We start from the raw sequence: 25,698 nt of genomic DNA, 5'->3' as shown, positions 1-25,698 counted from the left end.
TCAGACATTTTAGTCTCTTCTAAACACAGTGTATGTAGACTGTTAGGAGTCTGAGAAAAAGGGGGCCTCTGCTTTTAAAATGCTTATAATCTCTCTTTGGATGAGAAAAGGCCAGGTCAAGTCATAATTTGCAAGCAGTTCTGCAACCTACAGAATGAATGGGCCCAAAATCTCAAAGCTGAAAGACAATGGAGAATACTTTTACCAGAACTCTTGCAGGAAATGTAGTTTAAAGTAACACCTCCTCCCTGCACCCAGAAAGGTGGGCTGAACAGCCAACTCCACCAACTCGAAAAGGACTTTTCATGACCTGGGGTCCCTGAACTCTCAAAGGGCCACAAGGCACTATTGGGGAGGGTAGAGGGGAAGGCCTGTGAACAGCTTTCAGTATTTCAAAAAGCATAACAAAATCAGATATTTATTTTTCCCCACCCCACCCAAAGCTACAGCTCAAAACCAAACCCGTTGTCATCGAGTTGTTTCTGACTCAGAGTGACCCTATTGGACAGAGTAGAACTGCACCAATGGTTTCCCATGGAGTGGCTAGTGGATTTGAACTGCCCACCTTTTGGTTCGCAGCTGAGTTCTAAACCACTGTACCACCAGGGCTGTAGCAGCTATCATTTAATAAGTATATCACTATTTGGTACGCAAAAGTCTTCCAAAATTTGGAGCCCATAGGGAAAATAATAATCAGAGATCTTTGGAGGAAAATGTTGAGGAATCTCTGTATGGAGGCCCATTCCAGCTCCAAAGTCTGAGCTTAATTACCGTCATTCCCTGCCCTGAGGACAGAGATATGCCCAAACAGTAAAACCTGTGAAAGCCCAAAACTGTGTAAGGTAGAAACCTGTCAGAGAAGGAAAACTCAAATATTTTCCACTAAATAGAGAGCAATAGAAAAGTGGTGACTGCACCCTGTCAAAGGAGGAAAACTTGTGAGACCCAGAAAAACAAGGTGGTCCTGTGGAGTTCTGGGTCTCACAGCTTTCACTGTATTTGTTTTTGAAGCCATAGGACACTCAGTGTGTTTTAGAGCAGTGAACTGTGGTGCAAGAAGAACACAACAGACTCCAGGTCCAAATAAAGAAGAAAGCATTTTGGCAAGTTTGCTTGTATTTTCAGAGTGTTTGATAGTTAGCTCCAGCCTGGTGCTTGGCACATAGTAGGTATTCCATAAATACTGGCTGAATGAATGAATGGCTCTTTAAAAGAACTATCTCCAGGGAAACATTTCTTTTTAATAGGCTGTAGATCATATAGAATATCCAATCCTGCTGTCTTGATACAGGCAATAGACAACCAGGCAAATCTGTTTAAAAAAAAAAGAGGGAATAGAGGTGTGAGGAAGTCATTTACAAGGTTTCCTTTATGTGAAAAAGCCTCTCAAAGTACAATTTGTGCTAAGGTTTAGTCTTGCCAAAGCACTATCAAGAATCTCACCCCTCCCATCAACTCTAAACAGTTGCCATTGAGTCAGTTCCAACTCATGGTGGCCCCATGCGTGTTAGAGTAGAACAGTTTTCAGTGGCTGATTTTTCAGAAGTAGGTTGCCAGGCCTTTCTTCCATGGTGCTTCTGGGTGGACTCAAACCTCCAACCTTTCAGTTAGCAGCCAAGCATGTTAACATTTGCCCCACCCAGGGACTCCCCCCCATCAATTTTAGGAGGCAGGAAAGGAGCCTGAGATTGTTGTCCTATCATTTTACAGACAGGAAAACAAAGACTGTAGAGCTTAGTGACTCCATCAAGGTCGCATAGCAATTTGGGGGCAGAACCCTTGGTGGAACCCTACAGCTTCTGGTGACTTCCAGGCAACTGCTTACTAGGCATCCTCCCCACATAGCCTTTTTTTCCTTCCCCCTTGCCTCCTCCCAGAATCTACCATATTGCTCACAGCAGTGTAGAGCATCCAGAGAAAGAAAGGAGTTTGTGGAAGGAGAGACACCCCAAGAGAAGCAGATTGAGTGGTGGGGGATGGGAGATGCCAGCTTCTGGGAAGCCCTACCAGCAGCTGAGGAAGATCACAAGAAGGAGGTGTTCTTCAAGAAGCTCTCAAACATCTTCAGAGCCTGAGCAGGTCGATATTGGGGCACCATGTGTCCTGAGCCCTAAGCAGAAGACAGGCCAGATAGTGAGTATTGGCTGGCTGGATGGTGTGTGCTTCTCTAGAGCAGTGGTTCTCAGAGTATAGTCCCCTGACCAGAACCAGCAGCAGCATCTGGAGACTTATGAGAAATGCAAATTCTTAAGACTCTACCTAAAAACTACAGAATCAAAAACACTAGGGATGGAGGGGCAGCAATCAGCCCTCCAGATGATTCTGATACCTGTTAACCAGTGTTCTAGATTCAACATTTTATAGGTAAGTTTTTTTACGCAGAAAATGCAGCAGACTTTTTTTTTTTTTCTGCTTCTATTTTAATCTAAAGGCCTGAATGGAGAGAAGATTTAGAAGCGCTGAGGAGAAATCTGGCTTCACAGAGAGGGTGGTACTTGAATGTCGGAACCTGAAAAGCTAGGTAAAGCCTTTTATAACCCTAGCCTCTAAGCCAAGACCTCTAACTGCATTTATTTCCTTAGTCCTCTGCCCCACAGCTTCTTTCAGGCCCAGAATTAATCTGGAGTCTTTAGCCAGGACTGGTTTTTTCAGGCTGAGTCCTCGTTAGTCCTAATTGAAGGGTGAAGAGTTCTCTCCCTCCCCGCCAGGAGGACCTAGCCCAGTCTGAATCCTTAATAATCAGCCTAGGACAGGCCCTGGTTAAGAGGTGGATAGAACCCCAACCCTACCTTGACTGTGAGGAATGTGATCTTCTCGTATTCTTTAAAGAAGCCAGCCACCTGCTTGTTCAAGTACCAGGGTTGGTAGGAGCTCACCAACTAGGGAATCAAAGAAAGGGGTCACTTGGCAGCTGTGCTTTCCACAGCCTCTGGAAAGGGGTTCCTCCTTAAAGCAGCCCTCAGGCCAACTGACCCTTACTTGGGTGTCCTGCTCACCTATTGGCTCAGAGGGGCAAGAGAAATGGGTTTAGAGCTAGAGCCTCAGGGATATATGTAGGGCCATAACTCCCTTGCCCCTACAGCCCCCATTTCCACCACCAGGGGAGAACCCTAATTTCTTCAACAAATAATCATTGATTAAATGCCCACGAAGTGCCGGGGACATAGCTCTGAATAGTATGGGCACTTCAGTACAGTAGCTCAGTCCTGTCTGTCAGTGATTCCAGTCCCTGAGTCTTCCTGAGCTTTAGCCTCGTGAGGCCACTTGACATCTCCACTTGAGGGAATCACAGGCACCTTAACCTAACTGAAGTAGATCACCAGGCCTTTATTCTGAGGTGCCTCTGGGTAGACTCAGACCTCCAACTTTCCAGTTAGCAGCCGACTGTGTAAACCATTTGCACCATCCAGGGACTCCTTGTTCCCAAAAGGAAGGAAGAAATACTTGTGCTTCAGGTGCCTGTGCTGGTAGGTGTTGATCACAGGCTAGCCTGGAAGCCAGCTAGTCAACAAGGAATTAACAACTGTGATAAATGTTAACACAGGGGGACTTTGGGAAGCCTGTAACCCAGTCCAGGGGTTCAATGACTTTCTGAGGATGGGAAAGGCATAGGAGTTACCTGAGTAAGAAGTGGGAAGAGGGAGGAGTACATTGCAGGCAAGATGCCTTCTGGAGAGAAGGTATCTGACCTAGTCATCTAGTGCTGCTGTAACAGAAGTACCACAAGTTGATTGCTTTAACAAAGAGAAATGTATTCTCTCACAGTCTAGGAGGCTAGAAGTCCAAATTCAGAGTGTTCAGTCAGGGGAAGGCTTTTTCCCTGTTAGCTCTGAGGGAAGGTCCTTGTCATCAATCCTCCCCGGTTGAGGAGCTTCTCAGCGCGGGGACCACGGGTCCAAAGGATGCGTTCTTCTCCTGGGTCTTGTTTCTTGGTGGTATGAGGTCCCCTTGTCTCTCTGCTAGCTCCCTTCTTTCTTTTATATCTCAAAAGAGGTTGACTTAAGACACAACCTAACCTTATAGATTGAGTCCTGCCTGAATCACATAACTGCCCCTAACCCTGCTGCATCAACACCGTAGAGGTAGGATTTACAACACATAGGAAAATCACATCAGATGACAAAATGGTGGTCAATCACGTAATACCGGGAATCACAGCCTAGCCAAGTTGACACACAATTTTGGCGGGGGGGTGGGGGGTACAATTCAACCCATAACAGTATCTTTGGGCATATTTGAGAAACTGAAAGACCAAGAAAGCTGATGGCACCCAGACAGGTAGCCAGGAGCTGGGTCAGGGGTATTGCAGGGAAGGCTTTGAAGGGTTGGGTGGAGTAGCTGACATGTTTATATTTGCATTCTCTTAAAGCCACACTATTGAATAATAGTCGTCTTAACTGGTCTTCCTTGTAGGTATATGGATATTGTCCTACACCGACAGCTTTGTACTTGAGCATAGCTCTTAAGATGTTCTTTTTGATGATGAATGCAATGACATTCCTCTTAAATTTGTCATTCCTGGCATATTAGACCATATGATTGTCTGATTCAAAATGGCCAGTACCAGCCCATTTCAGCTCACTAATGCCTAGGATATTGATCTCCATGCGTTCCAGTTCGATTTTGATGACTTCCAGTTTTCCTAGATTCATACTATGTACATTCCATCTTCTAATTATTCACGGATATTTGCAGCTGTTTCTTCTCATTTTGAGTCGTGCCACATTAGCAAATGAAGACACCAGTCCCGAAAGCTTTATTCCCTCCTAGTCATGAAGGTGGACTCTACTTTGAGGAGGCAGTGCTTCTCTAGTTGTATTTTGAGTACCTTCCACCCTGAAAGGCTCATCTGGCACTATATCAGACAATATTCTGCTGCTACTCATAAGATTTTTGTTGGCCAATTTTTTTCAGAAGTAGACTGCCTGGTCCTTCTTCCTAGTCTGTCTTAGTCTGGAAGCTCCTCTGAAACCTGTCCACCGTGGGTAACCCTGCTGGTAATTAAGGTGCCAGTGGTGTATTTTCTAGCATCATAGCAACATGTGAGACACCACAGTACCAGAAACTGAGAGTTAATACAACTATTATTCAAATTTACACACCAACCACTAATGCCAAAGATGAAGAAATTGAAGATTTTTACCAATTTCTTCAGTATGAAATTGATCAAACATGGAATCAACATGCATTGATAATTACTGGTGATTGGAATTCGAAAGTTGGAAACAAAGAAGAAGGATTGGTAGTTGGAAAATACAGCCTCGGTGATAGAAATTATACCGGAGATCACATGACAGAATTTTGCAAGACCAATGGCTTATTCACTGCAAATACCTTTTTCAACAACATAAACTGTGACTATACAAGTGGATTTTGGTATACAAGTGGATCTCGACAGATGAAATACATAAGAATCAAATCGAATATATCTGTGGAAAGAAATGATGAAAAAGCTCAATATCATCAGTCAGAACAAGGCCAGAGGTCGACTGTGGAACAGACCATCAATTGCTCATATGCAAGTTCAGGCTGAAGCCGAAGAAAATTAAAATAAGTTCATGAGAACCAAAATATGACCTTGAACATATCCCACCAAATTTGGAGGGCATTGGAAGAATAGATTTGTTGCGTTGAACACTAATGACCGAAAACCACATGAGCTATGGAATGACATCAAGGACATCATACATGAAGAAAGCAAAAGGTCATTAAAAAGACAGGAAAGAAACAAAAGACCAAAATGATGTCAGAAGATACTCTGAAACTTGCTCTTGAGCATAGATAGCTAAGGCTAAAGGAAGAAATGATGAAGTAAAAGAGCTGAACAGAAGATTTCAAAGGGTGGCTCCAGAAGACAAAGTAAATATTATAATGAAATGTGCAAAGACTGAAGTTAGAAAACCAAAAGGGAAGAACATGCTCAGCATTTCACAAGTTGAAAGAACTGAAGAAAAAACTCAAGCTCTAGTTGAAATTTTGGAGGATTCTATATGCAAAATATTGAACGACACAGAAAGCATCAAAAGAAAACAGAAGGAATACAGAGTCACCGTCCCCCCAAAAATTGGTTGACATTCAGCCATTTTAGGACGTAGCATATGATCAAGAACCCACAGTACTGAAGGAAGAAGTTCAAGCTGCACTGAAGGCATTGGCTAAAAACAAGCTCCAGGAATTGACAGAATACCCATTCATATATTTCAGCAAACGGATATAGTGCCGGAGGCGCTCACTTGTCTGTGCGAAGAAATTTGGAAGACAGCTGCCTGGCCAACCGATGGAAGAGATCCATGTTTTCGCCCATTCCAAAGAAAGGCAACCCAAAAGAATGCAGAAATTATCACACAATATCATTAATATCACATGCAAATAAAATTTTGCTGAAAACCATTCAAAAACGGCTGCATCTGTACATCGACAGGTAACTGCCAGAAATTCAAGCCAGATTCAGGAGAGGATATGGAACAAGGAATATCGCTGCTGCTGTCAGATGGATCTTGGCTGAAAGCAGAGAATACCAGAAAGGTGTTTACCTGTGTTTTATTGACGGTGCAAAGGCATTTGACTGTGCGGATCATAACAAATTACAGATAACATTGCAAAGAATGGGAATTCCAGAACATTTAATTGTACTCATGCAGAACCTATACATAGACGAAGAGGCAATTCTTCAAACAGAACAAGAGGATACTGTGTGGTTTAAAACCAGGAAAGGTGTGCGTCAGGGTTGTATACTTTCACCATACTCATTCAGTCTGTATGCTGAGCAAATAATCTGAGAAACTGGACTATATGAAGAAGAATGTGGCATCAGGATTGGAGGAAAACTCATTAATGACCTCCAATATGCAGATGACACAACCTTGCTTGCTGAAAGTGAAGAGGACTTGAAGCACTTACTGACGGAGATCAAAGACCACGGCCTTCAATATGGATTACACTTCAACATAAAGAAAAATCCTCACAACTGGACCAATAAGCAACATCATGATAAACAGAGAAAACACTGAAGTTGTCAAGGATTTCGTTTTACTTTATCCACAGTCCATGCCCATGAAAGCGGTAGTCAAAAAACCAAACCATGTGTTATTGCATTGGGCAAATCTGCAAAAGACTCTTTAAAGTGTTGAAAACAAAGATGTCAGTTTGAGAACTAAGGTGGACCTGACCCAAGCTATGGTATTTTCAATTGCCTCATATGCATGTGAAAGCTGGACAATGAATAAGAATGACCAAAGAAGAACTGATGCCTTTGAATTGGTGTTGGGGAAGAGTATTGAATATACATGGCCTGCCAAAAAAAGGAACAAATCTGTCTTGGAAGAAGTACAGCCAGAGTGCTCCTTGAAATCTAGGATGGAGAGACTTTGTCTCACTTATTTTAAACATGTTATCAGGAGGGGCCAGTCCCTGGAGAGAGACATCATTCCTGGTAAAGTAGAGGGTCAGTGAAAAAGAGGAAGACCACCCCCCGCCCCACACACAAAAAGACGAGATGGATTGACACAGTGGCTGCAACAATGGTCTCTAGCACAGCAATAATTGTGAGGATGGCACAGGACCAGCCATTGATTTGTTCTGTTGTACATAGGGTTGCTATGAGTCAGAAATGACTCGATGGGAACAAACAACAACAACAAAGCCACACTGGCCATGGTGTAGAGAAAGGACTGGTGCCCAGCTACAGATGTTGCTGGAGACTAATCAGGAAGATATTGCAAGGAGTCCAGGAAAAGTGGCAGCAGTGAGGATGGAGGGAAGTAGGGTCTCAAGAACTTTAGGAGGTCAAATTACCAGGCTTTGGCAAAGGATGGATTGTGAAAGGTGAGGGCGGAGAAGTGAAGGTTGGCCTGTTACTGTGTGCATTTCACTAGTATGAGACAGGGAGTCTGGAGGAGCAAGTTTGGGGACAGAGATGGGGAGTTCGATTTGGGAGCTTCAGGTGTCTGTGATTCACCCAAGAAAAAAAAAAAATGACAAACGGCCCCCAGGGGCTCAAGCTCAGGGGGCTTCAGGGACTGAAGTTGTTGACAGGCAGGTTGAGCTGCTGCAGGGACGGGGAGGCTTGCAGAGGCCCCAGGGGCCAGATCACAGTTCAGGGCATGGAGGAGGAGCCCCACCCGGGATGCCTGAGCCCTGCAAGAGGCTGAGTGAGTCATGTAGCTGAGGGAACTGAGGGGCTCCTCATTTTTCTAAGTGGTCAAGCAGGTATGACTCTGTATTCCTTCCATCTTCTTTTGATGCTTCCTGTGTCATTTAATATTTTCCCCATAGAATCCTTCACTATTGCAACTCGGGGCTTGAATTTTTTCTTCAGTTCTTTCAGCTTGAGAAACACCGAGCGTGTTCTTCCCTTTTGGTTTTCCATTTCCAGCTCTTTGCACTGTCATTATAATACTTTACTTTGTCTTCTCGAGAGACCCTTTGAAATCTTCTGTTCAGTTCTTTTGCTTCATCGTTTTTTCCTTTTACTTTAGCTGCTCGACATTCAAGAGCAAGTTTCAGAGTCTCCTCCAACATCCATCTTGGTCTTTTCTTTCTTTCCTGTCTTTTCAATGACCTCTTGCTTTCTTCATGTATCATGTCCTTCATTTCATTCCACAACTCACCCGGTCTTCGGTCACTAGTGTTCAATGCATCAAATCTATTCTTCTGAATTCTCTAAATTCAGGTGGGATATACTCAAGGTCATATTTTGGCTCTCGTGGACTTGCTCTGATTTTCTTCAGTTTCAGCTTGAACTTGTATATGAGCAGTTGATGGTCCATTCCACAGTGGCCCCTGGCCTTGTTCTGACTGATGATATTGAGCTTTTCCATCGTCTCTTTCCACAGATGTCGTCAATTTGATTTCTGTGTGTTCCATTTGGTGAGGTCCATGTGTATAGTTGCCCTTTATGTTGGTGAAAGAAGGCATTTGCAATGAAGAAGTCATTAGTCTTGCAAAATTCTATCATTCGATCTCTGGCATTGTTTCTATCACCAAGGCCATATTTTCCAACTGCTGGTCCTTCTTGTTTGTTTCAAACTTTCGCATTAAAATCACCAGTAATTATCAATGTATCTTGATTGTATGTTCGATCAATTTCAGACTGCAGCAGCTGAAAAAATCTTCTATTTCTTCATCTTTGGCCCTAGTGGTTGGTGCGTATATTTGAATAATAGTCATATTAACTGATCTTCCTTGTAGGCATATGGATATTATCCTATCACTGACAGCATTGTACTTCAGGATAGATCTTGAAATGATCTTTTTGACGATGAACGCAACACCATTCCTCTTCAAGTTGCCATTCCCAGCATAGTAGACTATATGATTGTCTGATTCAGAATGGCCGATACCAGTGCCTAGGATACCGATGTTTATGTGTTCCATTTCATTTTTGACGATTTCTAATTTTCCTACATTCATACTTTGTACATTCCAGGCTCTGATTATTAATGGATGTTTGCAGCTGTTTCTTCTCATTTTGAGAGGTAGCATATGATCAGGAACTGATGGTACTGAAGAAAAAAATCCAAGCTGCTCTGAAGGCATTGGCAAAAAACAAGGCTCCAAGAATTGATGGAATATCAATTGAGATGTTTCAACAAATGGATGCAGCACTGGAGGTGCTCACTTGTCTATGCCAAGAAATATGGAAGACAGCTTCCCGGCCAACTGACTGGAAGAGATCCATATTTATGCCTATTCCCAAGGAAGGTGATCCAACTGAATGTGGAAATTATAGAACAATATGATTAATATCACACACAAGCAAAATTTTGCTGAAGATCATTCAAAAACGGCTGCAGCAGTATATCGGCAGGGAACTGCCAGAAATTCAGGCCGGTTTCAGAAGAGGACGTGGAACCAGGGATATCATTGCTGATGTCAGATGGATCCTGGCTGAAAGCAGAGAATACTAGAAGAATGTTTACCTGTGTTTTATTGACTATGCAAAGGCATTTGACTGCGTGGATCATAACAAACTATGGATAACACTGCGCAGAATGGGAATTCCAGAACACTTAATTGTGCTCATGAGGGACCTCTACATAGATCAAGAGGCAGTTGTTCAGACAGAACAGGGGGATACTGATTGGTTTAAAGTCAGGAAAGGTGTGCACCAGGATTGTATTCTTTCACCATACCTATTTAATCTGTATGCTGAGCAAATAATCCGAGAATCTGGACTATATGAAGAAGAACAGAGCATCAGAATTGGAGGAAGACTCATTAACAACCTGTGTTATGCAAATGACACAACCTTGCTTGCTGAAAGTGAAGAGGACTTGAAGCACTTACTAATGAAGATCAAAGACCACAGCCTTCACTATGGATTGCACCTCAACATAAAGAAAACAAAAATCCTCACAACTGGACCAATGAGCAACATCATGATAAACGGAGAAAAGATTGAAGTTGTCAAGGATTTCATTTTACTTGGATCCACAATCAACAGCCACGGAAGCAGCAGTCAAGAAATCAAAAGACGCATTGCATTGGGTAAATCTGCTGCCAAGGACCTCTTTAAAGTGTTGAAGAGCAAAGATGTCACCTTGAAGACTAAGGTGTGCCTGACCCAAGCCATGGTATTTTCAATCTCACATCATATGCATGTGAAAGCTGGACAATGAATAAGGAAGACCAAAGAAGAATTGACACCTTTGAATTGTGGTGTTGGCGAAGAATATTGACTATACCATGGACTGCCAAAAGAACAAACAAATCTGTCTTAGAAGAAGTACAACCAGAATGCTCCTTAGAGGCAAGGATGGCGAGACTGCATCTTACATACTTTGGAAATGCTGTCAGGAGGGATCGATCAGTCTCTGGGGAAGGACATCATGCTTGGCAGAGTACAGGGTCAGCGGAAAAGAGGAAGACCCTCAACGAGGTGGACTGACACAGTGGCTGCAACGATGGGCTCAAGCATAACAACGGTTGTAAGGATGGCACAGGACCAGGCAGTGTTTCGTTCCGTTGTGCATGGGGTCGCTATGAGTTGGAGCGGACTCCACAGCACCTAACAACAACAAGCAGGGAGGTAACTGACAAGGTCCTTGGACTGTGTGACAGGTTGGCCAGTGGAGACCTTAAAGAGTGGGTTTCTGTGGAATGAGGAGGCAGAAGCCAGACTGGATTGTAGAGTCAAGGAGAGAGGAGAGCTGTTGCTGGAGGGGAGGGAAGGGGTTTGTTTTTTTAAGTTGGAGAGATTTGCACACATTTAAATGTTAATGAAGTTCTTTTGGAAAGAAGTTATCTCTCCTTCTGTAAGATTCCAGCTTTAGATAGCTGGAGGAACAAGGTTTCCAACTCCTTTGTTCCAGGGCTTGGAAGTTGGTTAGTTCTGGTTCAAACTCTTGCTGAGAATTTACATTTCCACCCCAGATATACTGAATTAGAATTTACATTTTTAACAAGATCCCCAGGTGATTCTGGGCAACTTGTTAGAAATGCAAATTCTCAGCAAGGTTTCAAACCAGAACAAACCTGTTTGAAGCCCTGCATTGTTTCCAAAACCAGCACCAGTTGCCATCTAGTCCACTCTGTGTCAGAGTAGAACTGTGCTGATTTTTTGGAAGTAGATCTTCAGGCCTGTCTTCTGAGGCACCTCTGGGTGGACTTGAACCTCCAACTTATTGGTTAGAGCATTAACCATTTTAGACTCTTAATTCTCAACAAGGAAAAAAAAACCCAAACCCAGTGGAGTCAATTTTGACTCATAGAAACACTATAGAAGGGAGTAGAGCTGCCCCATAGGGTTTCCAAGGAGAGGCTGGTGGATTTGAACTGCTGACCTTTTTGGTTAGCAGCCTGAGCTCTTAACCACTACACCACCAGGGTTCTCAAAGGAAGGAAGAAATACTTGGGCTTTGATCATTTCGCCAGCCCTCCTGTTCCACATAATTCATCCCCAAGGCACCCAGTGTTAACTCTTCTGTAGGGGGGCCTTGCAGACTCTTCTCCAGGGTGCTGTCTTTTGGAAGAATAAAGGGCTGCAACTTCACCTGCCCCAACTCCCAGGCCTCCCAGAATCCACCCTCCCCTTCAGGGTGCCACATCCTCACCGGCTGCTTCAGGGCCTCTACAAACTTCTCCCCGCCCAGGAAGTTGCAAGCCATGTCAGTGTCCCCATTGTAGACGAGGGCACGGAGGTCATGCTTCAGCAGCTCCAGGTAGAAAGGTGCCATGTCCGTATACTGCCTCTGGTACAGAGAGCTAACCTGGGGGCTACAAGGAGAAGAAGCGAAGCATGCCCAGGTGGGCTGCGTCCACCCTGAGACTCAGGGAAACTGAGAACTGGGGCCCCTGGGGTCCCTTCTGAGCCCTGCCTCCCAGCCAACAAAGAGTTCCTTCTAGGCCTGAGCCTTCCCACAGTGCCAGAGTCACCCTCTTTCCCACATCCTTTTCCTCGACTGTAAGACCTCCCACCTCTGCTTCCCTCTGCAACGCAATATGTGCCTCTCCCCCAGCCATTGCTTCTTCAACAAACATTTATTAGGTGCCTGCTATGTTCCAAGGAGCCATGGTGGCACGGAGGTTAAGTGCTTGGCTGCTAACCAAAAGGTTGGTGATTCAAACACACCAGCTGCTCTGTGGGAGAAAGATGTGGCAGTGTGCTCCTGTAAGGATTTACAGCCTTGGAAACTCTATGAAGCAATTCTACTCTGTCCTGTAGGGTTGCTGTGAGTCAGAATCAACTTGACAGCAATGGGTTTGACTATGTTCCAGGCACTGTTCCAGGCACTGGGATTATATGAGTAAATAAGATCCCTGCCCTAGCCTCTGTGCTAGTGCCTGCTGACTTGTCCTACTTCTGCCCCAAGAAGGCCCCTCAATCCTATGGGGCCACAGCCCAGCTGTCATGGCTACCCAGATGCCCTCAGGCTCACCTGCACAGTTCCCAGACGGGCAGGGAGTCGGGGATGTGGAGGGCCTTCTTCACGTCATTCCGGTTCAGCCACACGTACATGGCGGTAGCATTGATGCACTCAGGCACTCCAGGGATGGGACCATCTGAAGGCTGGAGGGAACAGGGGTTCAAAGCCTCAGATATTTCCTGTCCCCATGTCATTATTCCATGCCCAAAACACCGATCCAAACTCGTTGCCATCCAGCCAGTTCCAACTCACTGCAATTCCATGTATGACAGAGTAGAACTGCTCCATAGGGTTTTCTTGGCTGTAATCTTTACAAAAGCAGATCTCCAAGCCTTTTGTCCATGGTGCTGCTGGGTGGGCTCAAACTGCCAACCTTTAGGTTAACAGTGGAGCTCAAACTGTTTGAGCCACCCAGGGACCATTCCACACCCGGGCCCCCCAAACTTGGGATGAATCCCATACAAATCCTCTTTTGGAATCCTACAATCCCTTTTCATGTTCTAGACCCTGGATCCTTTTCTGTAATTCTGCTCCTTCCCCTTCCCACATGGGCTAAGTCCTTCCCCTCAGTATCCCCTCCTGTAAAGCGGGAGAATTGGCCTGGATGATCTCTAAGGCCTTGCATCTGGGACTGTCCTGAGACCCCTCTCCCCCAGTAGCCCCTGTTTTACCCTGTACTCAAAAGCAAGTTCTCAGGGAGAGCAAGTAACCCAGGAAAGGGGGGACGAAGAGAAGGGCTAGCCAGGTCATTTTGTCTGCCTTTCTCTGCCTCACTATCACCACGTGAAATTCCCAAGTAAGGATTCCAGGATACACTTGGACCGGGTGGGGTCCCTGAGCAAGTCTGCCTGCCCCACCACCTTGGGCACCTCACCATCCTGAGCCCTTAAGGCTTAGACCATGCTGTCCCCAGGCCAAGGCTGCCCTGGCACAGAATGCAGACGGTGGGCACAGAGGGAAGCTGGAGTGAGGTCCCCTGGTACTACAGTCTGAGCCCTAGAGTCAGACTCCTTAGGTTCATAGTCCAGCTCTGCCCTCACTGTGTAAGCTTGAGCTAGGACACCACATCTTTAAGTTTGGTTCCTTCATCTGTGAAATGGGAATAATACTACTACTTACCTCAGAGGATCCTTGTGAGGATTAAATGAGGTAAAGTATCTAAAATACTCAGTGCCTGGCATAGAGGAAGTTCACTTATTCAGTCATTCATTCAACAGATAGTTATTGAGTGTCTCCTATGTGCCAGATATTGGGAACGCAGCAGTAGAAAAGCAAAGCTCCTGCTTTTATTGATCTTGCATTTCAATGGGTTGGGGGGAATAAACAACAATAAATAAGTAATATCGGTAAACTTGCTATGAAAACAATGAAGCAGAACAACCTGCTAGAGTAATGGACAGAGGCGGGAGGGCTGGGGTGTAGGGAGCTATTTTTGTTTGGGGAAGACCTCTCTGACAGAGACCTGAGCAGAGACCTAGGTGAAATGAGAGAGGAAGGCACACAAACATCTGGTGGCAAAAGGTTCTGGGTAGGGGAAAAAAATGTGCAAAGGCCCCGAGGCTGAAGCAGGTGAGGATGGAGCAGAGCAGTGGTGGAGGAGAAGGAAAGTGATAGAAGATGAGGTCAGAGAAGAGCCAGAACACGTGGGGTCCTTTAAGCCTTGTGGGTACTTTGCTTTCATCCTAGTAAGAAGGGAAGCCATAGAGGGTTTTGAGCTGAGGATGCTATGGCTTGACCTCAGTTTTAAAAGGCTGCTGCAAGGAGAAGAGACTATAGGAGAACTAGGGTGGCAGTAGGATCCTCTGAACGAGGAGGGTTTGTAATAGTCCAGGCAAGAGATGATAGTGGATTGGACTAGTTGCAAAGGTGGAGAGAAGCGTTACCTGCAACAATTATTTCCAGACACAAGGCCCATCCCTCACCATCCCACATCCCACTCAAGAAACCACTTACTGGTGTGGCCACATTGAACTGGTATTTTCGAAAGAGGTTGCTCATGTCAGCAGCATAACGCCCCTGGTAGCCCTGTGCCCCCCAGCAGGGTGAATAGAGGTTGTAGATGTTGAGTCCAGTATCCTCAATCATGTCATAAGCTTCCGAGACCTGCAGAGAGAGAGATCAGTCCAAGTTCTTGCCAGGGTTGAGGGTGAAAACACAAACAATTTGCTATACTTCTAGTCATGGGGCCCAATCACTTTGATACGCAACCCGATGCAAAGCCTTTGGGACCTGAGCTTGTGTCCTCTGGCCTCTTGAGGCCAGAGGACACATCTGTGCCATACCACAGGGCACTGCTGCAACCCTTCCCCACAGGGTGAGGGCTATCAAATACCAACTAGTTCTACCAAGCCAGTGGGCTCCATTATGCTCTAGGGACCAAGGTTCATGATTTTTTTCTTTTTTTTTAATTTGACCCATTTAGATTGGGCAAAAGACTCTGGTCCTCCCATCTCACCCATTCCTACTCCTATGAGTATTCCGAATATCTCCACATGGGCATTCATAGCAGGCACATTGAAAGGCTGCATGGCAGCCAGACTTCTTGGCAGAAATCTGAATTGAGCACCCAGTAAACACTACCAGTTGCCACCAGTTGACTTCATCTCATGGAGGCCCCATGTGTATCAGAGTAGAACTGTGCACTATAGGGTTTTCAATGGCTGACTTTTTGGAAGTAGATCACCAGGTCTTCTCAGGTGTTTCTGAATAGACTTAAACCTCCAACATTTCAGTTAGCAGCTGAGCTCCTTAACAGTTTGCACCACCAAGGTACTCACTACGAAAATGCCAATTCCTGTTTGAAAACTAAATTTTGGTGACCTGTGATAACTCCCTATCTACTATAACCCTTTATCAAGGGTCAGAAACAAAGCCCGAGGCATGTGCACTTTTTTGATCCAGACAATGGCTAATCAGGACCTAGAGGCCCAGCACCAGAGCAGGGAGCATAGTCAGAATCATGGCTCTGGGACATCCATCTCCTCTGACACCTCCTGCTGTTTGCTAAAACCCAAACCAAACCCAGTGCCATCAAGTCGATTCCGACTCATGGCAACCCTATAGGACAGAGTAGAACTGCCCCCTAGAGTTTCCAAGGCGCGCCTGGCAGATTTGAACTGCAGACCCTTTGGTTAGCAGCCATAGCACTTAACCACTACGCCACCAGGGTTTCCTCCTGCTGTTTACTTTTCAAAAAATAATAGAAGGCTGAAGTTTGCACCAAATCACTTTTTTTTTTTAATTTTATTTATTTGGTCGTTGTTGAGAATATACACAGTAAAACATACATCAATTCAATCACTTCTACACTTAAAATTCAGTGACAGTGGTTATATTCTTTGAGTTGTACAGTCATTCTCACCCTCCTTTTCTGAGTTGTTCCTCCCCCATGAACATAAACTCACTGCCCCTAAGTTTCTTATCTAATCTTCCAATTTGATCCCATATAACCAAAAACCAAACCCATTGCTGTTGAGTCAACTCAGACTCATAGCGACCCGATAGGGCAGAGTAGAATTCCCCCATAGGGTTTCCAAGGAGCAGCTGTTGGATTCAAACTGCTAACTTTTGATGAGCAGCTGAGCTCTTAACCACTGTACCACCAGGCCTCCTGATCTCATATAGATCTTAAAAGAGCAGAATACTCAAGGCAGACATTTTTTACTAGTTAAGCTAATCTATTGTTTGGCTTTAAGAAGATTTCAGGGGATATTATTTGTACCAAATCACTTTTATAATGAAATCAGAGCCAATTCAGAGTTCCCTCAGACCAACTTATTTGTATTCAGATATGCATACCGTCTTGGGTGGGAAACAGGGTGGTGTGACAGCAAACACAGCTGGAGGAATTTGGGACAGTCCTATCTCCTGTGGCCACTCCTGGACTCCCTGGTTTATGTTATCTCTGATGTGGATCAGGGCCTATCTCCTGAGTGTTTGCCAAGACCTTTTAGAAGGGTTTGTTCTTGATTAGAGCAGGATAAGGGGCAAGGCTGAGGGGCCTGGTGGGAGGCCACACAGCCTAGGGGACAAACCCTCAACCGTTGGACGCTAAGGATCTGAATTCTTGTCCTCAAGCTGCTTCTTGCTGGCTGGAAAGCCTTGGGATGGTTTGTTTTCCTTCTGCAGGATGGGGATATTTGTATTCCGGACAACAACAAAATTAAATCTGGAACACACCAAACTTCCATGTTGTTTGAATTTTAAATGAGGATTGTCAAAAGAAACCAAGACAATAATAAAATTGATCTATTAGGTGAGGTTTACTCAGGAAGAAGACTCGAGCATCTGGTACCACCAAACTACATGTGGAAATGTGCTCCACCAAGTATTAGCAGTGATTGGCTTATACTGACAAAATGAAGGCGCAAATAAGCTTATTTTTAATTGGCTTATGCAATTTACTGTTGAAACGCTGTCGGTATTTCATTGGTCAATGAGAGTGGTAGTGCTGTCAGAATCTCATTGGTCAAGAGGGTGGCCTGATTGACAGGAAAGATAGGCTTAAGTTTTGGTAAAGATAAGTCTTAGGGGTGTTGTCTACTCTACCTCAGATGCTATTTTGTCAACCACAGGACTCCATTTTTATTTCATTTGACAGAACAATATATTATATTTGCAATTTAAAAAGAAAAAAATTTTTCAACAACAATGCAGGCTCCACCTATCTGCCTGCCTTATAGGGTTGCTGTACAGGCGGAAGAAGGAAAAGTCACTCTTCGTGAATTGGAAGGGTGTGTGTGTGTGTATGTGTGTACCGCACTGTGCCACTGGGCTTCGAGCTCCTCTTTTTTCTCCTCTCTGTAACTGATGAGGAGAGGCTTCCTCTTTCCACCCCTGACCAAGGAGAGGGTGACTCACCGCATTGTAGCAATTGTCCCCCAGGTTGTCGTAGAAGTTGCAAGTACCCTCAGAGCAGCAGTAGGTTTTGAGGGATGCCCAGAGGCTGTGGGCAGAGAGCAGGCAGTAAGGAAGCCAGGTCAGGGGCCCCATCCCCGCTCTAGGCCCACCACCATGCCCGTGAGCAGTCACCCCATTTCCTGCCTTATTTCAGCCTGAGTTAGCCTGCTTGGTTGCCTCCCCCACCTCTGACCTAAGGATGGCAGAGCACCGCCTGCCCCAGAGATAGAAGTGCCATGAGGTACAAAAGATAAGGGACTAGAAGAAGACAGCTTACTTGTCACCAAAGAGGCCATGGTAGTAACCGAATTCTACCAGAGTATCATCGTTTAGCTCGTAGCTGCTCAGTCCGTTTCCCACTCCAAAGCCCTGAAACCAAAAGAGAGGGAAATGGCCAGAAGCCCCCTCCTGGATGGTGCCAGTGACATTGGCTAACCTTTATTGAGTACTCACTGTCTGCCAGGACTGCTCTGAGCCCTTCATATTCATTATCTCCTTTATTCCCCATATTCCTGTGAGGCTGGTATTATTATGTGCGCTCCTGTTTTACAAATGAGGAAACCGAGGCACTGAAGTTAAAGAGCTTGCTCAAGGCCATAATACAGCCAGACCTTGGCAGAGCCAGGATTCAAACCCAGATTGGTGCGTGATGCCTAGATTTACACTCTTAGCCATTTGGCTGTTCTGCCTCCCACAGGATTAACACAGAGCCTTACTCAGAATTCCAGAGTAGCTGACAGCTGTGGAATGAGCCTCATTTACAGATGGGAAAACAGGAGACTGCTAGAGGGTAAGGAAGAAAAGGATCAAGGGCAGAGCTTAATCTCTATCCTCTAAACATATCCCAAATCCTCCCATTTATCTCCATCTCCACTTCTCATGTTGCACCATCATCCCTGTGTCTGGAAAACCACAACAGGCCCTAAAACAAAAACCAAACCTGCTGTTGAGTCGATTCCAACTCATGGCGACCCCACGTTACAGAGTAGTACTGCTCTGCAGGGCTTTCTTGGCTATATTCTTTACTGAAGCAGATCGCCAGGCCTCTCTTCCATGGTGTTGCTGGGTGGGTTTGAACCACCAACCTTTAGGTTAGTAGTTGGGCCCCAAATGTTTGTGCCACACAGGGACCCCTACAATTGATCATACCCTTGTTGTATGCTTCTCCCTGCTCCCCATGACCCACCTTTCTGCTAAAACCCCTCCAATGGCTACCTATATCCTCACCAAATCCTCACCATTGCTTACAAAGCCCCCATGATCTGGTCCCCGCCCACGCCTCCACCTCGCTCTACTATGTGCCCTTGTTCACTCTGCCCCAGCCACAGTGGCCTCCTTACTCTTGCTCCATACCCAACACCAGGGTCATTCTTCTGCCATCTTGCACTTGTTTTTCTCTGTCTGGACCCCTCTTCTCCCAACTCTTCTTGCAGCTCATTCTCTTCATTCAGCTCATCTGACTCCTTCTCTGGAAGGCTTTCCAACCCTGCTGTCTGAAGTGGCTCCTTCCTGTCACTTCCTTCACTGCCCTTAGCATTATCTCAAGGACCTTGTTCATATATGTGTGTGCATGTTTATTGTCTATTTCCCTCTACCTAGAACTTCAGCTCCATGAAGGCAGAGATCCTGTTTTGGTCACCACTATATCCCCAGTGCCAGGTCAGTGCCTGGCACACACTGGAATAAAGGAAGGAATGAAGGTCCCTGAAGCAAAGGACAAGAGTTTCCAGCCACTGCTGGCATTTGGCTCTCCTCAGCCAGCAGGGGCCTGAGACTTACCTTGAAGTTGATGGATAATGTACCGTTGACAACCTGTGCACTCAGGGAGGGGATGTACACACCCCCATAGCTTTCTCCGAAGATGTAGAAGTCATGGTTGGCAAAAGTGGGGAACTTTTCAAAGAAGCTCAACAGTGCCTGGTAGTTGTCAGCAGCCACCTGAACAGAGAGGAAATGGGGCCCAAGCAGCTGGTCAAGATGGGAGAGAACCGTAGATAGCCTCCCCACCTCAATCAAAGGTCAAGAGAGATCATCTTTTTGCTTGTGTCACCCAACTCAACTCTTCCCTCCTCTGGCCCATTCTCCCCACTGAAGCCAGGGGGAATCTTTGGTCACAGTGGCACTCCTCAACTTCACACCCTTCAAGAGCTTTCTTCTACCCTTAACCCTAACAAGGCTTATAAGACCCTCCATGGTTGAGCCTTGCAGAGGCTCACTAGCCCAAGCTCCTGCCACTCTCCCTCTTGAATGGAATGCTCCAGCCTCTCAGACATCAAAAGCGTTCACTTATCTCCCGCCTCTGCCCACTGCTCCCTCTGCCTGAATGCCCTTTCCTTTGTATTCTCTGGGCTTCTTCAGGAAAGCCCTTCCTGAGGCCCCAGATGATGTAGAGCTCCTTGCTCTGTGCTCCTGCAGTCCTGTACCTCCCCTTCTCCTCACACTTACAATGACTTGTTTAAGGTCTGTCTTCCCCACTAGACTGTAAGCTCTGTGAGGGCAGGGGCTGGGACTGGCCCACTCACCACTGTTTCCCCCAAGTGTGGCACTGCACTAGGCACAGAGTAAAGTACATCTGGGAAATGGCAGACCATGGATTTGAACCCTGGCAGTCTGACTTAAACACTAGTCTGTTCAGCTTTCCCAGTACAGAGGAGGGAGGCATTATTACCCTCTCTCTGTCAGCACCCAGGGTTGGGTTTGGGGTTCCTTGAAGCTAAAACAGAGGCCACAAACCCGAGCTTGGAACCAGGCAGGGAGTGTGAATGGGTGTAAGACAACAGGGCAAGGAGGGGACGGTGGTGACCTGGAGGGCATGTGGCCTTCTAAAGCCACCCTACCCTTGCTGCTCCTCAGCTCCACAAGGGTGTTGCCAGGAGGGAATGAAGTCCCAGCATTGTCGACTTTTCAACAGAAGCCACCCATCTGAATTTTTAAATGAAATCTTCCAAATCGTGGTAACTAAAATTCAAGTTTTCTCCCTCCCAAACACTATGCAGGCCAAAGCAAAGTTGTCCATGGGCTGAGTGAATGTGGCCACAGACCACCAGTTTGCAGCCTCTGGTCTAAGGAGACATAAGGCATCTCCTTTCTTCTTCCAGCCCTTCCTTTCTTTCTTCCTCCCTCCCTCTCTCTCTCTCCCTCCATGTCCATCTTGCTTTCCTTCCTTCCCTTTTTTCCCCTTTCCATCCCTTTCCTCCTCCCTGCCCTACCTTGAATGGCCCAGCCACTCACCTGCTGGTCATCGATCTCGTAGTTGCGACTGAGGGAGTAGGAGTAGCCCACACCAGCAGGGGACTCCAGGTACAAGACATTGGCCACCTGGTTCCAGCTGTACTGGTTTATGTAGAGGGACCCATCAGCATTCATCTGTGAGGAGGGAGATGGACAGGTATCCTCTGGGCTACAGGCACCAGGGGCAACCATGAGGCTGAAAGCAGTGCTCACAGGGGCTCTTGCCAGTGCCACCTGATAAGATGGCCATGAGGGAGGGGCAGAAGAAGTGGGTGCCCAAGTCAGGCAGCAGATTGCTTCAGAGCATCTCGCTAGCATTCCAGGAGGGAAGCCAGGCAAGCCGCTTTCCTACCAATCTCTCTACCAATCTCTCCAAACCTCCTCTGGAGAGAGCCCTTCAATCTCTAGAGCGGTGCAAGTTATTCCCATTTAAAGCCAAACTTTACAAAGAATTTTCTTCCTAAACCCTGCCTTAAACTGCTCCTTACTGGCGCTGTTCTTTCTTAAGCCCTTGGGAGAGAGGCATTGTGGGGAGTAAGAAGGTTACTTATGTACTAATATTATCTGGCAAGTACTATGCAAAGTACTGTATGGAAATGACCTTCTTGCTCTTCACAGCAACTTTTGATAGGTTCTATTATTATTCCCATTTCTCAGATGAGAAAACTGAGGCCCAGACAGGTTTACTTGCTTAAGGTCACATAGCTAAAAAGTGGTAGAGCCCATTGATTGGAACCAATCAGTCTATGCCAAACTTCTTCCCCTAAATAATATAAAGCCTCACAACACTAATATTTTTGCCCATTTCACAGATGAGGAAACTAAGGCCTGCAGAGGTTAAGTAACTTGCCTAAGCTCCTACAACTCTAGGAGGTGTTGGAGATAGGACTTGAATGACCTTTCACTGATTCAAACATGTGAGCTGACTCTGTAGCTTCTAGTAACATTCAGGATGGTTTCCTTTCTGTGGGATTTGACTTACCTGATCCTAAAAGGTCCACAAGGCAATAGCTCAATGAAGGAATTGGGACCCAGAGAGGAGAAGTAACAGGTCCAAGGTGACACTGGCTGCCAGCCAGGTCTCCTGAATCCAAGCCAGGGATTTTTTGCCATGCTGAGCTGCTTGATCTAATGCCCTCCCAGTCTCCGGCTCTGAAGGCCTGATTTTGCCATGCCTCCAGCTCTTACCTCCTGGCACTGAGCCACCTTCAGGGACTCTCACCTCAGCTCTGACTTGGATCATCAAGAAAAAATTAGGCCAGATGGCATTTACCTCTCCTGCCCCACCCCAGTACTGTTCCCAGGAAGTCCCTGTCTCACCCGGTAGGGCCCATTCTCTGCCAGAAGTCCCTCCAAGGAGCTACAGCCGGGACCGCCATTCAGCCAGAGCACCAGGGGATCCGATGCTGGGTTCCCCTGGGATTCCACAAACCTGCAAGAGCAAGGAAAAGCCGTCCTCTGGCACTGTGTTCCAGGTGGCCAGCAGCCCAGCTTCATGGGCGTACAACCATGCAGTCACACAGGGCCCTGTGTTTAGAAGGCCTCTGCTCTTAGTTTAATGCTCTGCTGTCACCATCTTGAAATTCTTAATACCTTTTGAACAAGAGGCTGTGCCTTTTGATTTTGCTCTTGTCCCAAAAATTATGTAGCTGGTCGTGTGGCCAAGAAACTGCTCGCTGTTTGGGGTTGGGCCTCCTGCCTCCCCACCATACCCAGGAAGCCCTGGGTTGGCAAAAGAAGGTTGGCTTCCCTTTGTTTTCCAGGGCCCTGACTGGGACTCAGCCTGCCCCAGCCACTGCGGCTGGTTCTTGGCCGAGCTTCAGCCCCATCAGCCATATGTGATAGGTTGAGGGTAGGAAAGGAGGTGTTTGTAGGACCGTTAGTGGCAAACCCCAATTGGAGCCACAGGGTTTCCAAGTCAAAAGGATCTCAGCAGTCATCTGCTTCAACCTACTTACTGTAGAGACAGGGAAACTGAGACCCTGAAAAGGAAAGAGCTGTGAAGTTGCACAGTGAGTAGGTGTTTGGACTAATGGAGTGGTTCGTCCCTCACCCTGCACCCTAGTGGAGTAAAGAGAAAGAGTGCTCATTTAGCACTAATCATTGCTGTCGGGTCGATTCTGACTCACAGTGATCCCACAGGACAGATTAGAATTAGGAGTGCCTGGTGGATTTGGACTGCTGACCTTTTGGCTAGCAGCCACAACTCTTACCCACTACACTACCAGGGTTTCCCTTTAGCACTAGGCAATGGAAAACCCAGATGTCCCCAGGGGCCAGGCTGGGAACATACATGAGAAGAGCTGCCAGGTAGGTTGGAGCTTTAGTAAACTGAAGGGCAGGTGTCTGCCCAGCTCTAACCACTGGTTCTGGAGAGAGGAGGCATATCTGACTTCTGCTTCATAGGAATCAGCCTTGGGCTGTTGACCTTGATTCTCCTTTCCCCTTGTGAAGAGAGAGGTCAGACACACTGTTTTTACATCATTTTAAAAGGGTGTTGGATTAGAGTAGGTACCCAGATTTGGAGATTTCATGGATAAATAAATTTTCAATTTTCCCCCACTTCCACAAAAAGAAAGATGGGTTGAGAGCTATACAAAGTTGAACTCTTATTTTGCAAATATGAGTATTTTATTTTTCAAAAAAAAAACCTCATTTCTACATTTTTCTACATTGTCATAAAACTTAGCTTCAAGTATCTTTCATAAAAGAAAGTAATTTGAATACTGAGAATTAGGAAGAATAACAAAATAAAGGACAGTGTTTTCTAAGAAAGAACAGCTAGCTACCTCTTACTGACACATACTATGTGTCTTATTTATTTGTCTCATTCTCCATGTGCTGGCATTTGGGAACCTATGGGCCATGATCTGTCAGCGTTACTGGCTCTGAAGTTTTTGTCCGAGGCTACCTGGCTACCTAGTGGTAGAGCCGTGGACAGGAGACCCACCTTCAGCAGCGATCTGGCCTCTCAGGTAACCGGCTCAGGACTGAGTGACAAGACTCCCACCTCTCCGGCCAAGTACAGATGCTGTGGGGTTTTGGGGAGCCAGCAATCCCTGTTGGCTTCCACCATCCTTCTGGAGTGAACCCCTCACCCTTAACTGCTCACCAGTAGTGGAAGTATTTGCCTTCGCCAGCCTGGAGGAAACCAGACCACTGTAGGAAGTTGAGCTGAGTAGAGAGGCCAGGCAAGGAGGTGATGAGGTCTGGAGTGTACTGGCCAGAACCCAGGCCAAGGTACAGGCAGGAGATGGTGAGGAGGATCTGGGGCAAACCCATGGCCACAAACCTGCTGGAACAAAGAGCTGGAATGCTCCCACAGAACTTCATAGACTTTTATAAGCCTGAGACTATTTGCCCTGGTGATGACCAATGATAACCAGGAATTCTGGGTCAGCATAGGGCAGGCCACCAGGAGGTTAGGTACTCATGGTGAATGCCACCAAGATTTCCAAGTTTTTCCATCATACTTAACAGAAACTCAGTGCTCCCTGAGCAATAGTCCCTCCTTTCCCCCTCCCTTCTGCCCCTGATAACCACTAATAAACTTTGGTCTCTGTACATTTGCCAATTCTAGATATTCATATAAATGGGATCATACAATATTTGTCCTTTTGTGACTGCCTTTTTTCACCCCATAATGTTTTCAAGGTTCATCGATGTTGTAGTGTAACTGGACTGTTCCAGTTCTGCTCAGCATGGTCGTAGAGACACGAAATATGTGAAAGCAAAAGCAGCAGCTTTATTTGGTTGGCCAAGCAAAAAAGCACACTGAGACTTTCGTCACCAAGATGGCTCCCTGAACAATGACCACAATGGTATTTATTAGGGGAAGGGTCCTAGTGGAAAGGAACAAGGTTGTTGATTGGTCTGGCCTGAAAAAGATATTTCTGGGGCAGTTCCATTGTCTGCGCTTGTTCAGTCTAAAAGTGGAGGGGGGATTCTCTTAAACTGGAACTTAGGCTTGGACCCCTCGCTTCTGAAAGTCTTCCCCAATCTTGGGCCACTAAAGTTTGGTTCTGTCTGGTGGGAGAAAGCTTCTGGGGTCACCCAGAGGATGGGTTGATGGTTCTGTGCATGTCAGGTGGTCCAGATTAGGTCTTAACTGGTTCTGTGGTCTGCAGACCCCAGGGTCTTGTTTTTCTTGGGCAGGAAGTTGGTCACAGATTGCCTAAAAAACATCTGGAGAAACAAGTTAGAAGGAGAGGTGGCTCATGCTACTTTACTTACAAGTTCAGGGTCAGTAATGGTGCCCAGAGGCTGGGGTCTCAGTAGCATGTGTCAGGGCTTCATTTTTCTTTATGGTTGAATACTATCTCATTGTATGGCTATACCACACGTTGTTGTTCATCCATTTATCTGTTGATGGACATTTTGGTTGTTTCCACCGTTTGGCTTTTGTGAAGTGCTGCAGTGAAAATTGTTCACTCTCTTAATGGTATCTTTCGGTGAATGTAAGTTCTTAGCTTTAATAGTTCCATTTATCAGTCTTTTCCTTTATGGGTTAGTACTTTCTGTGTCCTGTTTAAGAAATGTTTGCCTACCTCAAAGTCATGAACTATTATCCTGTGTAGCCTTCTAGAAGGTTATCTTTTGACTTTTCATAATTAAATCAACAAGCTACCTGGAATTGTTATCTGTGTATGGTATGAGATAGAAGATAACATTCATTTGTTTTGATATGGCTATCTAATTAAAG

The 25,698-nt window shown here is 45.9% G+C and overlaps 1 protein-coding gene across 1 annotated transcript; it reads right to left on the bottom strand.

Annotated features, from left to right (window-relative positions):
* Positions 1-619: 619 nt before the first annotated feature.
* LOC100676352 (lysosomal protective protein-like) lies at positions 620-24,278 on the bottom strand. Its single transcript, XM_023556490.2, has 11 exons — positions 24,109-24,278; positions 22,317-22,428; positions 20,997-21,131; positions 19,545-19,703; positions 18,043-18,134; positions 17,727-17,811; positions 14,820-14,969; positions 12,896-13,009; positions 12,054-12,251; positions 2,790-2,879; positions 620-2,110 (listed from the first exon to the last, which is right to left on the bottom strand). The coding sequence occupies exons 1-11, from the start codon at positions 24,276-24,278 to the stop codon at positions 2,024-2,026; spliced, it is 1,392 nt and encodes a 463-aa protein (XP_023412258.1). The 3' UTR covers positions 620-2,023.
* Positions 24,279-25,698: the final 1,420 nt, after the last annotated feature.

Source organism: Loxodonta africana, chromosome 21 (assembly GCF_030014295.1).
Source record: "Loxodonta africana isolate mLoxAfr1 chromosome 21, mLoxAfr1.hap2, whole genome shotgun sequence".
Classification (NCBI taxonomy): domain Eukaryota; kingdom Metazoa; phylum Chordata; class Mammalia; order Proboscidea; family Elephantidae; genus Loxodonta; species Loxodonta africana.
The sequence above is the reverse complement of the archived record's forward strand: the minus strand, read 5'-3'. Positions and strand labels throughout refer to the sequence as shown.